This window comes from Apodemus sylvaticus, chromosome 16, assembly GCF_947179515.1.
Source record: "Apodemus sylvaticus chromosome 16, mApoSyl1.1, whole genome shotgun sequence".
NCBI classification, from domain to species: Eukaryota; Metazoa; Chordata; class Mammalia; order Rodentia; family Muridae; genus Apodemus; species Apodemus sylvaticus.
Window position 1 is genome coordinate 70,093,542 of NC_067487.1, and position 18,821 is coordinate 70,112,362.

Consider the following 18,821-nt stretch of genomic DNA (forward strand, 5'->3'; position numbering starts at 1 on the left):
TGCACGAGGCGCTGTGTGCACGAGGCGCTGTGTGCACGAGGCGCTGTGTGCACGAGGCGCTGTGTGCACGAGGCGCTGTGTGCACGAGGCGCTGTGTGCACGAGGCACTCTTCAGGACTTGTTAGCGTCGGTCTCAGGCTCTGCTTGATTACGCGATGGCTGCTGCATAGCTACTGTCTGGATTTTGTACAGAAGAAGAACTCCGTTCACCAAGGAGGTAGAAGAAAATTGGCGAGTGTTCAGAAGCAGAGTGAGCGTTTGATAAACCCAAGTAATAATGATGTCATAGTCATTGCATTTATGTGCCGTTTGAGCAAATATTAATTTTTTTCAGTGCTGGGCATCAAACTAGACTTCACGTATGCTACGTGGACGGCGAGCCAGTTTGCTGTCTTACCTAAGTTCGTATTGTCCAAATACAGTGATTGTGATAGTATAGGTTGGATGACATATATGAAATTGAAAACAGTAATTCTGACAATTACTCTAATTCTTAATATTACTGAAACAACTTAAAGTATCAATTTTAGATATTTGGTAGTGTGCTTTCCAGGCAGGATGGTATTCGGCATGCTCAATCACCTACGGCAGTGGTGTTAACTCACCAGAATACATTCGGTCCGCACATTCAGAAGGGAGCCTGGTAGCAAGCTTCCGAGTAAGGGCTGGCAGGCTGGCAGGCCAACGACCCGTAAGATACGCTTAAGTTGCCGCCACATCTGTCTTTCTATAATTAAAAAAAAAAACAACTTTAAATTTATTTTGGGGTGCTAGGGATCACACCTAGGGTCTGTGTGTTAGACAAATAATTTGCTACTGAGCTATCTCCCAGCTTCTTAATTCTCTCTAAAATGATGATGATTGTAATCCCACCCTCTCCCAGAGGTGACACAATATAGTACTCCACAGTAGATCAGTAGATGAAATGGGTCTAAGAGACCAATGCATTCTCTCTCCCTTTTGGGCAGAGGGTGAGGGGGTGGGGGGTTAGAGGCCTGAAATCAAGGGGTTGGGACATGCTCCCTCTATGGGAGCTCCTCATAGACCGAACCTGTCATCCTGGCATGGCTATGCTGTCGTGGCTAACAGCAGTGCTTGGTATTCCCTGTCTCATAGCAACACCGCTCTACTCTTCATTTTCACGTGGCTTTCTCAGAACTTCCTGTGCCTGTTTCTGTCTTCAACTGTCCCTCCTCTTATAAGAAGAAGTGACCTGTCCTTCCTTCATCATTATATAGACCCTGTTAAGGCGTGGGTGCTGGGTGGCAGTGGGCTGCGGGGCTAATTCCTTCCCATGCACATATGTCTATGCACAGAGAGATACTCTAGTCTTCTGCATCAATGTATGCGATTCAAGCAAGTTTTGCCTTAAAATGGAACTTATTATAGTTAGATAAACACTACCCATGTCTGTATTTGAGATCGAGTATAAGAAAGCAGGAACGAAAGCAGTTAGTGGGGCTGGAGAGATGTCTCAGCGGTTAGGAGCACTTGCCGTTCAGTCATGAGGTTTGATCCCAGCCTGCAGCAGGCGGCGCACAAACAGGAGTGACTCCAGCTCCAAGGAACCCAGCGCGTGCTTCCGGCTTCTGTGGAAATTCACGCATCATACGTGTACATACACTCACAGAGACACATGTCCCCAGACGTGCACGCACAGAAATAAAATGCATTCTAAAGAGGAAATAAGCCAGTTCGAGGCCAAGAGAACATTCTCGTGGGATTGACATACATGAAAATGAGGTGGTTGTTTACAGCTCTCAGAAGAGCGGCTCTGTGGAAAAGGACTGTGGCCCCTGAAGCTGGGAACTAGAGCCATCGAGCCCCGAGCCCCTCTCCCCCCCAACCCCCGGGGGACCGGTGCAGTGTAAGACAAAACTTCCTCGGGTTGTGGACCACAGAATGTTGTGGGGCACTGTAAGGGAGTGGAAAATGCAGGCTCCCACACAGTTGGGGAGGTGCTGTATATAGCTATCACTCTATGACATCTCTTTCATCAAAGAGACAATAAGACTCGCTTCCAGCCTCGCTGTGAACCCTCAAATCTCCCAGTGGGCACCATTCCTCACAACGCGGTACTTGTTTCTGTGAGGTTAAGTGCTTTTTACCTGTTTACCATCCTGAAGCTTTGCTGTCTGACCTCAGTGTGCTGGGCTAGTAGGTCAAAAAGGGTAGAAGAGATTAATTTAGAAGAGGAACATTAATAAGCAAAAAAGCTAGGGAAATAAGATCGATATTTATCAAGTAGTGCACAGTGTACATTGGGTTAGTCTGGGCATCCATAGCATCTCATTTACAGTGCCTGGTTCTTCTTGGCCTGGCTTAGAACGCAAGTGACAAGGTAGTTCTGCAAGGGATGGGTTCTTGCACTAATTGGCATTTTTCATGTCTTCTTTGTTGGTGGAGCACAGGATTGTTCCGATGGCTACATGTGCAAAACACAGTTTCAAATAAGGAATGAGACTCTGACACCACATCTGGGAACACCTGGCAGTGTGCACACATGTCTCCCCACAGAGGTGAGTAGTTCAGTGTGCCGTGGGCTCCCCTTCAGCCTTCATGAAGTAGACTCATTAAGAGCTTTCAGCTGTTTTATGTTGTTTTATGGACGCTTATATGTTAAAAAATTAAATAGCCCTTGGATCCTAGGACTGTTGGCGGTAGATATCTGAGCTTCATTTCTAAGGGGTTATTTTCTTCATAGCAATGAAAATAGCAGTTGTGAGTCCCTTCAGTTCTAGTGATCCTTCACACCTTTTCTTGGAGCTGAAGACACTCAATACCTTCTGTTGTTCTGGTTTTTAATCTAGTGACATCTTAGCCTATACAGATCTTACTCTGTCCTTAGTCTGCCTTTGACTGCTTTTCTAGTCTTTTGGAAATGTCTAGAATCCAGGTCTCATTCTTTAGGAAAATCTGATTGACTTGAGAAATTTACAAAATTAAATGTTATTAAAGCTCTGAGTTCTTAGTGGCTTTCTGGAATATTTTCAGCCTTTTTTTTTTAATCAAAATACAAATAGCCTTAATATGTTTCTTATAAGAAAACTTGTAGATATCCATTCTTATACAACAGGGAAACCTATAAAACTGAAATAATTCCCCATATACCTTTAGTATACACTATTAATATTTTGGAAAATTCTCCTATACATGTGTTTGGTACGCAGGAAGAATATCATGAACATCCTTACATTTCAGTAAATGTGGAATCCGTAGTTCACTTCAGTGGCTCCACAGCGTTCTATTTGGTGACTACACCATAGTTGTATACTCCTATTTCAGGAAGCACTGGAGTTTCAACAGGTGGAAGATGATTGGTGGGAATGAATTGCTTCAGTACAAAAGAAGAAATCATAAATGTTTAAATTCTGAGCATCTTAGTAAAAAGGCAGATGCTTTTTGTACAGGTGTCCTTATATGCATGCATGTATACGCATCCCTTCCTGTCTGTGTGTACATGTTCCTATCTGTCTCTCTGTGTGCACGTTTCTATTTCTATGGGTGTACTGTATATACATGTTTCTTTTGGCATGTGTGTGCATGTTTGTTTCTGTACGTGGGTGTATATTTGCACCTGAGCGTGTATGAATGCTAGTTCCATGTGGGTGTTTTCCTCTTCCTCGGGTAGGGTCTCTCACCGTGCCTGAGCTCACTGTTGACCCAGGTTCTTCTTCTTTCACACCCCTGTCTTAGGACCTGCTGCACCGTCAGCTCGTACAGGGTGCCGATGTCTAAACTCAACTCTGCCCTCCGCACGTGTGCTTGCAAAGCACCCTGCCCACCGAGCCGCCTGCCTGGAGGTGGAGTGGAGGTGCTCCGTTCTCCACGCGTGCAGGAACAGGCTGTTCTGCTGCTCATCTGGGAGTAACTTGCTCCAATAGTGTTTGATCACAAGTTGTTCGTAGGGATTCGGTGCTTAGGAATGCTAAGTGTGCACAGAGGCTGCTTGGTTCTTCATTACTGCTTTGTGGCTCAGTGGCTAACACAAAACCTGAAGCCAGACATGTTAGGAAACTTTCTCAATTCATTATGTGTTTGCTTAGAAAGGTAACAGAAATACGATTAAAAAGGAAAGTCACTAGTTTTTGTCAGGCAAGTTGGCAGAGATTTTAAAAGCACTAAAATGCTGTGACAGTATGACAGGCCAACTCTTTCTGATGTAACGTGACAGACCTTAAACTAGTGCACATGGTGTGTATAATCTACACTGAGTGGAGAAATTTAACCTCCTATCAGTTTCTTGTCCTTTTCCAACTTTGCCCAGAGCGTCTTACTATTTAGGGATGTGGGAGGAGTGCTCCGGGAAGCCCCGCCCTCACAGCCTTCTGCCATTGGCGCTTTGCTGAGCCTGCCTCATTAGGTTTTTTTCCTCCGTCTCCATCCTTCAGTTTAGCAAACACGCTGGTTTTGATGGAATGCTTTTACATCAGAGTAAACTTCAGAGGGATGCTCACACAATAACCAGAAATCCATGCAGAGTTTCATCAGGAAGTGCATGTATCACACTGCCATTTATGGTAGGAAACAAACAGAAGTGACTGTATTGTGCATAACAGGTTGGTTAATTAAGGTCCATCCATGCCCTGTGGATGCAATGACTAGAAAGACCTCTTAGGTGTCCAATAGTACAAGAATTAAATGTTAAATGAAAATAAGGACAGTCATTATAACCTAAACAATACCATCCAAGAACATTTGCTGTCCTTTGAATTAGCTGTCAACCATTATGGTTTTAAATGTTATTTTTAATCTCCTCGAAGAGTGAAAACCTTATTTCTTCCTTCTTAATCACTTTGAAATCCTGGGGATTTTTAGTTTTTTGTTTGATGCAGCAGTTCTGTTTGGCAGCATCACCTATCAATGTAAGCTTGCTTTCTTGTGGGTATCCCATTTTCCAGCTCCCAAATCAGACAGAATGCTTTAAAGCTGACTGAGACATACAGGGCTGTGAGTTACTGTGCCTCTTGATTTCTTGCTAGTCTTTAGCTGAAACAGTAATTGAGAGATTCTCAGCTTGGCGTGGCAGTGTGTGCCTCTAATTCCAGAGACAGAGGCGGAAGAATCAGGAGTTTGAGTCTCTCCTCAGTGACATGGCAAGTTTGGAGACAGCCAGAATGACATGAAACCTTCTTTCAAACAAGAGAGCAAACAGTGAACAAGGGAAAAATACAGAAATAAAAAGATTATATAGATGCATCTATATGTATATATATATGTATGTATGTATGTATATATATATATAAGTATGTATATAGCAGATATTATTTTCCTTCTAATCAAGTAAGATTCTCTTAACTGCAGATTATTTTAAATATTTTCTGTTCTGTGCTTTCTCTTTGGGGATTTTCTATTAGCAGTATGGTTCCTTTGTTTCTCTTTCATATCCCATAAACTGGTATTTACTGTTCTGAGGTCAGACTGCTTCTAAAGAATGCAACCCTATCCATAAAGGGTTACATGATAAATATCTATGATCTAACTAGAAGCAGCTTACTCGTGCATGTTGATAAAACCTGGGCAATCAGATGAATTGCTTTGAATTGATTGACTTCTAAAAGGGTTTTACTTTAGATAGAATAGTATTTTTCCCCTGATAATCAGTATACATAGAAATGTTAAAATGTCTGAAAAGAAAAACTTGCAGTGAGGTTTTCAGTAGTATACATTTGCAGGAGGGGGAGGGGATGTACTGCAGGCCCACCCAGCCGATGGCGCTTTATACTTTCTTTTTATCTATTTATCTCTCATATATTGCATTCCAACTTCAGTCTCTGCGCCCTCCCCTCCCCCAGTCTCCCCTACCTCCCCCTTTCCCCAGATTCATCCCCCCTCCCTTTACTTCCTTTCAGAAAAAAACAGGCTTTTTCAGGGACATCAACTAAATACTGCATAAAAAGCTACAAGTCCAGGAACACATTCCTACATCAAAGCTGGACGAGGTAACACAGGAGGAAGAAAAGGGTCCTAAAGCCAGGCGAACGAGTCGGAGGTAGCCCTGCTTCCATTGTTAGGAACCCCGCAAGAACACCGGGCTACACAGCCATAAGATATATGCCGAGGACCTAGGTCAGACCCATACAAGTTCTATCACGTGATCTCTGTGAGCCCGCTTGAGGCCCAGTCACTTGATGCTGTGGGCTGTGTTCATGTGATAACTTTCTTTCTTTCTTTCTTTCTTTCTTTCTTTCTTTCTTTCTTTCTTTCTTTCTTTCTTTCTTTCTTTCTTTCTTTCTTTCTTTCTTTCTTTCTTTCTTCCTTCCTTCCTTCCTTCCTTCCTTCCTTCCTTCCTTCCTTCCTTCCTTCCTTCCTTCCTTTCTTTTCTCTCTCTCTCTCTCTCTCTCTCTCTCTCTCTCTCTCTCTCTCTCTCTCTTTCTTTTTTGGTTTTGGTTTTTCAAGACAGGCTTTCTCTGTGTAGTCCTGGCTGTCCTGGAACTCACTCTGTAGACCAGGCTGGTCTCAAACTCAGAAATCTGCCTTCCTCTACCTCCCAAGTGCTGGGATCAAAGGCGTGCGTCACCACGCCCGGCTCTTATGGTATTTTTGATCCCCCTGGCTCCCCCAATCCTTCCTCACTGTCCTCCACAGGACTGCCTGAGCTCTACCTGATATTTGACTGTGGAATCAGCATCTGTTTCATCAGTTGCTAGATGAAGTCTCTCTGGTCTCTTATGACAATGATGCTAGGCTCCAGTCCCAGCTTATCCTGCAGGCATCCCAAGCTGTAGGTTGAAGGACTTGTGGCTGGGCTGATATCCTATCCCCCAACTTGAGGCCTTGCCTGGTTAGAGGATGGCTGGTTCAGGCTCCGCGTCCCCCATTACTTGGAGTCTGTACTGGGAGACCCTTGCCCCCCTTCTCAGACTCGTGGACTTCCCATTGCGCTAGGTTTTCACCTCACCCCTGATATGCCCCCGCCCAATTCCAGTCATCTCTCCCAGTATTCTTTCCCTCTATCCCCCCACCTGATCCTTCCTGTTCCCATCCCCACCCATGCCTACCCCGAGTCCATCCTTGAAATCTATTTTAAAATGTGTTTATGTATGTATGTATGTATGTATGTATGTATGTATGTGTGTGTATATATATATATATATATATATATGTATGTATATATATGTATTTTTTACTACTCCACTTCTCTTCAGGAAAAGGCAGGCCTCCCATGAATATCAAACAGCCATGACATATATCTAATATCTAAGCCAATGTGTCCAATATCACCAGAGAAATATTAAATTTTTTTATTTAGTCTTCTCTCATATATTACATCCTGATTTCAGTTTTCCCTCCCACCTCTCTCCCATCCCCCATTCCCAGCCCCCAGCTCACTCCTCACCCATTGCCCCTTAGAAAAGGCCTGGCCTCCCATGGATATCCACCAAACATGGCGTATCATGTGATGCACCTCCCTTCATATTAAGGCTGGATGAGGCAATCCAGAAGGAGGAAAGGTCCCCAAAGGCAGGCAGCAGAGTTAGAGACAGATTCTGCTCCCACTGTTAGAAGTCCCACAAGAGGACCAAGCTGCATTGTCCGTGTTCTGGGTTACACAAGACATTGATTGGCCATTGCAGGATGGATTTAGGCTCCTGAGAGGGGTCAGCCCGTGAAGGACTAAACACCACAGCTTCTCAGAAGCTCTTCTTCATATTGTACAAAAGGCCCCTTTAGCAAGTCATTTTCTGAATACCAAAACTTCTTATCTGACCTATGAGTTATTTTGAAAGACCCATCGCCTGAGCATTTCTTAGCCATAGAAGACTTCCTGGTTTGCCAGGCCTAAGGTCTGCAAAGGTTCTGAGAATTCTTCAAAGAATAATCTCATAAAATCTCAGACAATGATCACTGTCAAAAGGCTACTTCAAAGCTGAGGTGCCATCATTCTAGATTCATGCCAGATAAAACAGTTCTGCTATAATTCTGCTGCACCTATGCATCTATGCATCTATGACATGTGCAGAGGGCCAGGGTCAGGGTAGTTCAGTTTCTGCGATTTGCTTGGTTTTTTGTTTGTTTGTTTGTTTGTTTGTTTTGTTTTGTGGGTTTTCTTGTGGTGTCCTTGACCCCTCTGGCTCCTGCTATCCTTCCCCCCTGTCTTTCTGCAGGATTCTCCAGCTCTGTCTAGTGTTTCACTGTGGGTCTCTGCGTCTGGGACCCTTAGCTACTGAACGAAGCCTCTTTATGCCAGTGGGCGAGGCACCAGTCTATGAGTACAGCAGAATATCATTAGGAATCATTTTATTGATCTGATGTTTTGCCAGTGGTGTTTTGTTCTACCCTAGGTCTCTGGGCTGCCCAGTTTTTGGTTCCTGGACCTCCCCAACCAGTGTCAGGGGTGGGATACCTCTTATGGCAAGGGTCTCAAGCTGGACCAGACATTGGTTGGCCATTTCCACAATTTCTATGCCACCTTTACCCCAGCACATCTTGGAGGTAGGACAAATTGTTGGTAGAAGGTTTTGTGGCTGGGTTGGTGTCCTAATCCCTCCACTGGAAGCCTTGTTTGGTTACAGGAGATGGGCTGGTCTAGTCTCCAGATCCCCCAGTGCTAGGAGTTTTAGCTAGGGTCACCTTCATAGATTCCTGGTAGTTTCCATTGTACTGGGTTTCTATCTAGTCCCAGAGATGCATTCCACACACTATTCCTGTTGACTATCCTAGTACTCTCTACCTCAATTCTCCCCATACCTGGTCCCTACTGTTCCCATCCCCACATCTCATTTAGACCCTTGTCTCTCCCCACTTTTACTCGGTCCACCTACAATGTCTGTTCTTTTTCTCCTTCACAGTGAGGTTCATGTGTTCCACTTTGAGCCCTCCTTCTTACTTAGTCTTTCTGTGGATTGTACCGTGGTTATCCTTTTACTCTACAGTTACTGTCCACTTGTAAGTGAATACATGTTTGTCTTTCTGGGTCTGTGGTACCTCACTCAGGATGACCTTCTCAAATTCCATTCCTTTGCCTGTCAGTCTTATGATGTCATTGTTTTTAATAGCTGAGTAATACTCCATTGGGTAAATGCACCACATTTTTATTATCCACTATTTGGTTAATGGATATGTAGGTTCTTTCCAGTTTCTGGATAATTCAAAAAAAAAAAAAGCTGCTGTGAACATAATTAAGCTAGTGTCCTTGTGGTATGGTAGAGCATACTTTGGGTGTATTCTCAAGAAGGATATAGGTGAGTCTTGAGGTAGATTGATTTTCAATTTTCTGAGGAGTCACCATATTGATTTCCAAAGTGGCTGTGTCTGTTTCTACTCCCATCAGCAATGGAGGAGTGTTCCTGTTGCTCCACAGCCTTACCAGCTGTCACTTGTGGTTTTGTTCTTCATCATTCCGACAGGTGTAAGATGGAATCTCAGAGTCATTTTGATTTGCATTTCCTGGATGACTAATGATGTTGAACATTTTTTTTAAAGCAGTCATTTTAGTTTCTGTGAATGCAAGCTTTATTACTAATGTACCTTCCATAGACATAAATCCCAACAGCCCCCTGCCCCAACAAAGAAGTTGAAAAGTCATAAATCCTGTGACATGCCATTTCTGCTTTGGTACCCAGAAGAGACTGTGAGACTCTTCAAGGCTTCCAAAGCTTGGGGGAGTCCAAGGTCATTTTGAGAGGACTCCTTCGGGTTCTGCCTGGTGGTCTCCCTTGATGTACAGTGGTGACAACACATTTTCCAATTCTTGTGGGCCTTAGAAAACCACTTGAGTATCATCTCACGCTTCTTCTTAAAGAACCAGTATCTAGTGCATGCGTTTCTCAATTTGAGTGCATCAGCCAAGGCCTTCAGTGTCTCCTCCTCGGTTGGGGTCTGTCTTGAAGTGCTTTCTTAGCTCCTGAAACTGCTCACAGGCGCACGAGAGCTCTTATCCAAGCAGGAAAAGTGAGACTTGTCTCCATCTCATTTACTTCTATCATGGCTGCAGCTCACATGAGTTCTGTTCTGAACATTTCTCTAAGTATGTCTTGGACATTGGAGATTTCTCTTTGAGAATTCTCTGTTTAGTTCTGTACCCCATTTTTAATTGGATTATTTAGTTTGTTGATATCTAGTATCTTGAGTTCTTTTTCATTTTGGATTTTGGCCTTCTGTCAGATGTGGAGTTGGTAAAGATCTTTTCCCATTCTCTGGGCTATTGTTTTGTCCTATTGATGGTGTCCTTTACCTTACAGAAGCTTTTCAGTTTTATGAGGTCTCATTTATCAATTGTTGATCTTAGTGCCTGTGCTATTGGTGCTCTGTTCAGGAAGTTGTCTCCTATGCCGATGCATTCAAGGCTCTTCTCCACTTTCTCTTCTATCAGATTCAGTGCATCTGGTTTTATGTTGAGGTCTTTGATCCACTTGGACTTGAGTTTTGTACAGGGATGGAGACACACACACACACACACACACACACACACACATACACACACACACACAAACACACACACACACACACGCACACGCACACGCACACGCACACACACATATCCCTGCATTTTATACATGCCAGCATTCAGTAGACCAGCACCATTTGCTGAAGATGCCTTTTTTGTCCATTTTGTATTTCTGGTTTCTTTATCAAAAATCATGTGTCCAGAGGTGTGTGAGTTTACATCTGGGTCTTTGATTCGATTCCATTGATCAACCTGTCTGTTTTTATGCCAATACCACTGGTTTTTTTTTATTACTATTGCTCTGTAGTACAGTTTGAAATCAGGGATGGTGGCACCTCCAGATGTTCTTTTATTGTACAGGATTATTTTAGCTGTCCTGGGAATGTTTGTTTTTCCTTATGAAGTTGAGTATTGTTCTTACCAGGACTGTAAAGTATTTTGTTGGAATTTTGACGGGGATTGCATCAATTCTGTAAATACCTTTTGGTCAGGTGTCCATTTGTTTTACATTGATCCTACTGTTCCACGAGCATGGGAGATCTTGCCATCCTCTGCCGTCTCCTTCAGTGTCTTTCTCCAGGGACTTGACGTGTTGCTTGGTTAGAGACACCACAAGGAAATATTTTAAATTACTTGTGACTGTTGTGAAGGACATTTTTCAGCCCTTTTGTCATCTGTATATAAGACAACCACTGAAAACTTTTTTTGAGTTAAGCTTGTATCCAGACACATCAATGACGGTGTTTATTAACTGTAAGTGTTCCCAGGTAGAATTTTCGGGTTTGCTTATGTATGTAATTATCATATTGGGCACCATTTATAAAATAAAAGATTATTAATATTATTCTGTATATATTAATTAATGCTAGAAATTAATATGGTGGCAGTTATTCAGACCAGCTTTTCCCTAAATAACCACACAGAGACCTTTTAATATTTCAAAGCTTAGGCCTTAGCTAGGCAGCCTCTCAACTAACTCATCTAAGTTAACTTGACCACTTAGCCCCATTCAGCGATGTGGTTAGCAATACCTTCTAGGCCTGCAGTCACATCTCTTCCCTGTCTCCTGGCAAAAAGCTTTCTAACGTCTTTTTCCCAGATTTCCTTTCTTCCTCCCATGAAATCCCACCTTCCACTTTCTGCTCAGCTAACTGACCTTCAGATTTTTATTAAAGTCAATCAGAGAATACCTTAAGTAGATAAAGGAGGACAGAGACACCGTTTCACACAGTGTACTCCAGCAATCACATTATCTTTGGATACCAATACTTTCCTATTTAAATCCCCTTGATCTTCTTTTTGAATACCAATACTTTCCTATTTAAATCTCCTTGATCTTCTTTAGATGTCTTATTGCTTTAGCTAGAACTTCAAGTATTTATTGGATAGATATGGAGAGAGTGGACAGTCTTGTCTTGTTCCTGAGGTTAGTGGAATTGCTTTGACTTTCTCTCCATTTAATTTGATGTTGGCGATAGGCTTGTAGTAAATTGGCTTTATTATGTTTAGGTCTCTTGTAATCCCTGATCTCTCCTGGACTTTTACCATGAAGGAGTATCGGGTTTTTGTCAAAGGCATTTTCAGCATCTAATGAGAAGATCTTGTGATTATCTTCTTTTCATTTTTTAATATGGTGGATTACATTGACAGATTTTCATATTTTGAACCATCCCTGCATCCCTGGGATGAGGCCTACTTGATCATAGTGGATGGTCTTTTTGATGTGTTCTTGGATTTGGTTTGCGAGTATTATGTATAGTGTTTTTCCATCAATGTCCATGAGGGCAGTTGGTCTATAATCCTCTTTCATAGTTGAATCTTTGTGTGGTTTGAGTATCAGGGAAACTGTGGCCTCAAAGAATGAATTTGGTAATGTTGCATCCGTTTCACTTTCTGGAACAATCTGAGGAGCACAAGTGTGAGGTTGTGACTTACCAGGGAGTTGGCCTGGCCTCTGACGGGGAAGAAGGCAGTGGGAAGAGGTGTGGGCAGGAATATGGTGATGAGAGAGGAGGAGGAGCGGTTTGTGTTGTGCTTGGCAGGTATGGGTGGGCTGGTGGTGTTTGGGTATTACCAGCTGTTAGGACTCTGGCCCGGCCTCTAGTAGGGTAGAAGGCTTCTACCAGAGGTGTGGGCCAGGACCACTAATACTTTATTTTTAAGTGTTTAGTAAATCATAGTAAATTAGATTGCCTAATGTGGATCATAACAACACACATAGTTAGAACAAAGTACTAGATTTGGAAATCGGATTTTGTAATTTTTTTAGTCATGTCCTAGTAGTGTGACCTTGTGTAAACCTCAGTTTTCTCACCTCAAGTATTTGTTCTTTTGTTGGATAAAATATGCAAAAGTGCTACTATTCATACATACAACATATTTCCTGGTCATTACAGCAAGGAGCACTGAGTGAATGGAGAAGCTAAGGAGGAGAGCAGGTGACATCTTGTTTCTGTGTCTCTCGTGCTCTCAAGGGTGGGGAATAACCTGCAGTCAAGGAGACCCTCCTCAGGCACAGTTAGCCACCGCATCTCACAGGATTGTTTGGAGACCACTGAAGAGGACTCTAACGAAAATGTAGCGGCAGTTAGGACATCCCAGGGTTTATAAGAACTGTGCATGTTCTGTTATACTTTCTGTGATAAATACTAGACTGTGCCATAGGCTCCTTTTGTGTATCTTCTTTCTTTCTTCATCAAGATTTCTTTCTTTCTTCATCAATATAAATTTCTGTTTATTCAGTAGTATGATTATGGGTGTGATGATCTACAATTTGCTAGTTTTTCATTTTTAGATATCTCAGAATTAATATTTTATCTTAATAGCTTGCTTACATCTGTGATAGAGTAGAAAATATTATGACAATTTAAATATATACTTAGGGTAGATGATAATTAGATGGGGAATATATTGTTTCTCTTAAAATGCAGTGGATTAGTCATATTTAACAATTTTTAAATTCCAGTATTTAAGCAGATTTTCTGATGAGGATTGATTATGTTCATGATAGAAAAACTTGAGGAGTGTATAATTTTAGTTTGTGAATATTACCAAAGTTAGCTATATGTGTATTTTCTGAATGGGATGTCAGTCATGAAAATTATGATGATTAGTGAACTTTAAACAAGTGTATAAAACAACATTTTCAGCCACCAGTCACCAAAAGATGCCTACAGTCTGTGCAGAGGGACCTTAGGATGTGGTCTGAGGCACTAGAAAACATTGACTTAAGTAAAATACTCAGTTTTAACCCTAAAATTGTGACACTCAAATGGCTAAAATAATCATATTTTTGATGATAGTAGCTGCTGGTGTCTGTAGATAGCTGAACACCATGCCAAAAGAATGCACATGCATGAGTGCAAAGCAATGCATGTATGTGAGTGAGTGGATTTCAAGCCAGAAGGAAGAGTTTCTGTGTTAGTACTTTTATTTGTTTATCCCCAATCAATATTTCTATCAGGGACTCTAATAAATTCCGTTTTAACACTGGTTGGTGTTAGTATTAATGTCTGCGTACTAAGAGTTTAATCTTCATGAAGAAATACTTGCAGTGATCATTTATTGGATTTTCTATTAAGTGCCAATATCCTGTATTAGTTCTGTATTATCTGTGACCCGCCTATGGCAGAAAATAGTAATGATGGATTTAAACGTGAAGTTAATAAAGTAGATGAAAACACTATGATGTAAATGAGGAAGACAGGAGTTCACTTCAAGTTGCTGGCTCTGTTCGGAGTGATTTAAATACATGGCTTAATTTTATCTCATTAAATGGATACCTTTATTACCATCATTGTCCACATAAGGAGATGCAGACAGTGGTTAGAAACCTTACCCAGGGAAAAAAGCAAGGCCATGATTAAGTTTGACTTCAAAACTCATGCTCTTAACTACTCCAAAAGCTGCAGAGGCTATTTTCATGGACACCAGAATCACATGGAGGCTTGTTCAAAACAAATTATTGTGTAACAATTTGTTCAAACTAATTGCTGAGTCTGCACCTACAGCTTTCGATTTAATAGGTCTGACAGGGACCTAAGAATTCGCAGTTCTCGCAAGCTTCCAGGCAGGACTGATGGTGCTAGGTCAGGAATACACTGGAAGAAGGACCTCACTCCTCCTCTAGCATGCTTAGTAGATCTGAGATGTTACATGGATGGTTAGCTTATATGACAGTCCAGAGTCAGTGTTGCAATTTATCTTGATAGTATCCAAGTTGTCTTAGATCAGGTTTGCCAGGTGCAGAGCACACACTAGAATTTCTCGTCAAATGATTTATGGTAGATATGCTCTTAAGAGAAAGGAAGTGGGAGAAGCAGGGCAGAGCAAGGAATAACAGCTGGGGAAGAGAAAGCTTTATCTGATCTCAGCTCTTTATATAAAATCCTATCAGAGGATTAGCCCCACTGTGTGTCACTGGGCTGGTCTTTGGTGGTCCAGTAATCAGTTTCATTAGCCAAATCTTCAGGTAGGTTGTGCCAGTTTACCGAGTAATTCTCCAGAGAAGGGGTTTTCCATGAGTTATCAGCCAACGGTCATAGCATCTGAGTAGAGGTATGTGGACCAGCCTTAAGGAGGACTTAAGGGGCTGTCAACAATATCACTATTAAGGCGTGACATAAGCCAACAAAATGGAACCTAAGTGGAAAGAATTCCACGACAGAGAAACATAAATATTTGAAAAAGAAAACTCCATTTGTATTGAGCCTACACAGTTTTTTCTTGTTACCAATCTTTAAATAACACACTATATTAACAATTTATATAGCACTGTGTTGTGTTAGATATTATGAGAAATATAGATTGATTTCAAGTGTTTGGGAGGACATGAGTAGACTGTGTGCAAGCATTACGTCATTTCATACAAGAGTCAGCAGATTTTGGCTCTGCTGCCTTCCACAGACACCTAGGGATAGCGAGCTGTGTCTGAGGCGTACGTTTACATGAAGGGGGGGGGGCTTTCAGAAAGCTGTGCTTTTAGTTGTCTAAAAGCTCAAGATAATGAAGAGAGTGTTCAAGATGCTAGAAACTAATTAGAACTCTAGATACATTGGCCAACACTTGGGTGGCCTTTGAATACATTCTAGGCACTCTCAGGTTCCAGAGACCATATGGAGATCTCTCTAGCTAAAACTGCTTTTTAGCATAGCATGACCATGTTCCCTGGGAGGTGCATTCTCATGCCTCCCCAGGCTTTGCAGGGATTGCCTGATCTGTGATAGTCAGCTTATTTTATGCCAAAGCAGATACAAGATTCAAACCCAGGCCACATATATGACCCTGTTCAAAAAAAAATCAGTGGATCAAAACAAAATGAATTGAGATGAATATGAAAGATTTGTAAGGGAGTGAGGGTAGCAGGACAGGAGGAGTGGGGACAGGGGAGAGTGTGGGAGCTGAGAGTGTCAGCGTGCACTGTGTATGTGAGTGAACTTGTTGAAGGACAAACTTAATTATTAAGAAAACTAAAGAGGATTGAAGAATCCAGTTGACTTTATTACCTCAAGCACTTAAAAAAATATTGTTAAAATATAAGACAAGGTCATCTTACTAATTTTTTTCTTTGCTTTGGGAATTATGTTTTCATAGAAATATGTTCATAATTATATTTAAATTAAGTGAATATTTTCATTTGGAATTTAATATTTAATATAGCAAGTCCTCATAAATAAAACATTTAACCAAAAAGTTATTGCTATTCTCAACAGATATCAGTAAATAACTCGATATCAAAATATTTGAGAACCATTGCTCTAGATCAAGTAAAGTTTTACATTATTACATGTGAAAAGCATTGGTAATGAATTTACACAATGCTTTCATTCATCAATAATGGATTAGGAAGTTTATTCTAGAGTTCATCTGACAGGAGCATGCCACAGCAGTGGTGTGCCTGAAAACATCATTATCGAAAATATTTGGCAGTCGTGGGGATGTGACAGTAGACCAGAAAACCAACAGAGATTAGTTGTTTTCCGATATCTGAATGCTTTTGTGCAGAAGAGAGTAAATTTACTTGGTTTCTGAGGCTAAGCCTAGTGTCAGAGTCTGACAGCTGTTCTAGACAGATCTGTTCAGCATTACTCAGAGTGAGACTGAAGAAAATGGCAAAAGTAGGAGCCTCCGTCTTCCTTGTTAGTGGAGACCTTGAGCTGCAGTCAGGGCACCCCCTCTTGGAACAGGAGTGGCATGCTGAACTGCCCAGAGGCTTGCAGCAGCCAGGCACATGAGGAGTCACTGAAACTAGCTGGGGCTGTGTGCTAACTAAGGACAGCAGCATGGTGGGCATGTGGGCGTGGTAGGCGTGGCCCTCCAGCTCTGTTTTTTCAAAAGGCGGCAGAGCTGTGGAGCTTCATGCACATGGTTTGAGAAAACATGGCATGAAGTTCAAATAAACCTTTATCTTTGGACAGCAATAGCATGCAGTTTTTAATACTATTGCTCTGTAGTATTGCTTGAGGTCAGCGATACTGATTCCCCCAGAATTTCTTTTGTTGTTGAGAATAGTTTTAGCTATCCTGGGTTTTTTGTTATTCCAGATGAATTTGAGAATTGCTCTTTGTAACTCAGCAAATGTTCCTTAGATGATTAGTGTATAATTCCTCACTTCAAACAGTTCAGGAAGGATACTTGAATACTGTAGAAGACTAAACTAGGGACTTCTTAGTTTCATTTAGAACTTAATGGCTAATAAATCGTTTACATATAAATCACACTTTGTTTCTAGACAGAATCTGGCTGTAGTTCAAGCTGTATTATCTTAGCCTGGCCATCCAGGACATCCTCTTCCTATATGTAGCGTCCCAAGTTCTGCGAGCATAGGCGTGAGCCACCACTCTTGGCTTATATTAAATTTTGTATTTTAAAATCTACAAAAAGATACCTAATAGCTGCTAATAGCTGAGTTTTTAAAAGATCTGCTTTGTGTGATATAGGAAATCAATTCACTTTTCTGTTCTATCATGGACCACCTGTCTTGATTATAGAAAAATAGCTAGATTTAGATTTATATGCCTGTGATATTATCTACAGTGGATTTAAAAAATCAAAGTGGAACTGGCAAGATGACTTCGGAGCAGGTCACTGTGCTTGTAGCTAAAACTAACAACTTGAGTCCCCCCTGCTGAACGTACCGGTAGGAGGAAAGAACTGAGTCCGATAAGATATTCTCTATCCTTAGTTTATGTACTGTGATCCGCCCCCCCCCCATGCACAAATAAACATACAAATTTGATATGAAATGGAATGGAAAGGGAACGTCACGATCTCTACCTTTTTGACTAACTATAATCTAAAGTTATCATTAAAGTGGACTAGATGATGCTCCACATCTATTTGGCTGAATGCATTGAAGCATCTTCTGTGCTAGTACTGGGAAGCACAAGTTCTTGGAAGTTGGTCAGTGGAGGTGAGACATTTATAGAATCATTGCTGTGACTCACTCGCCACATTTCTGACACTGTAAAATATCAAGTAAGACCATGTCTTTCCCAGCCCCCTGAAAAACCCATGGCACTGACTTATGATCCTCCATGCAGAAACGGGGATCTCCTAAGGGGCAGCAGTCAGAACTGCTCTCTGGGATATGATGTTTTGTGTGACACTTGTTTTCATAAGTTTATGTTAGGGCTTAATACTTCATCTCATTGGCAGTTTATGAACTTTCCTGTTGGACTGAAGACTTTTCACAGTGAAATGAGATGTGATCACTTGGCTGTAGCAAAATCATGACTAACAGCTATCTGCTTTGTTAAAGACGGACTTTACTGAAAATCCTCAAAAAAACCTTGTTTCTATAAATGAGGTGATAGTTTGCGGTATTAGAAGGAACACAAGCTGTATATTCCAATTAGGTAAGTTTCCTTTCCTAAACACTTTGCTTATTTATTTTTAGAATGTCTTTCTACATTACTTGATAAGGGCATACATTTCTGTATATGGTAGACCTTAATCACGTCTACCTCCAGTCCCCTTCCACCTCCCTGACGATGATGGATGCTGGATGACCTTCCTCCATCCCCTCTAGTACCTTCGAGCCCCTTTTTGCTTTGACTCACTGAGTCCAGTCAATGTCACGTGCTGGGATCTTGACTGGTCTGTTGCTTGTGCAGGTCACATGCAGGTCCTCACAGCTACAGTGAGTTCATAAGTGGAGCAGCCAAGCCGTGTCCAGAAAGCGGCATTTCATAGCATCTCTTCCCTTCCTCAGTCTGTTACAAAATTTCTGCCCCTCTTTCGTGATGTTCCCTGAGTCTTGGGGTATGGGATACTGATATAGACACCCCATTTAGGGCTGAGTATCCAGTAGTCAGTTTCGTAGCACTTTGACCAGTTAGTTATAAGTCTCCATACTAACTACTGACCCTGCAGAAAGACTTCTCTGACTGAGAGCAATATTCATCCGTGGTATAAGCACAGATATTTAGAT

At 41.7% G+C, this 18,821-nt stretch overlaps 1 protein-coding gene across 5 annotated transcripts in view; it reads left to right on the forward strand.

Moving 5' to 3' along the window:
* The window catches only part of Atg10 (autophagy related 10), a 322,415-nt gene that overhangs the window by 83,561 nt on the left and 220,033 nt on the right, over nt 1-18,821 (forward strand). For 3 of the 5 annotated variants that reach the window (XM_052159888.1, XM_052159887.1, XM_052159889.1), the window contains exon 3: nt 2,412-2,519. The exons of 1 other annotated variant lie outside the window; for it this stretch is intronic. In XM_052159888.1, coding sequence (XP_052015848.1) covers nt 2,412-2,519 — 108 coding nt within the window. Of the gene's footprint in view, nt 1-2,411; nt 2,520-18,821 lie in introns of those variants that run through there. One more of the 5 variants, XM_052159890.1, reaches the window with a different exon arrangement.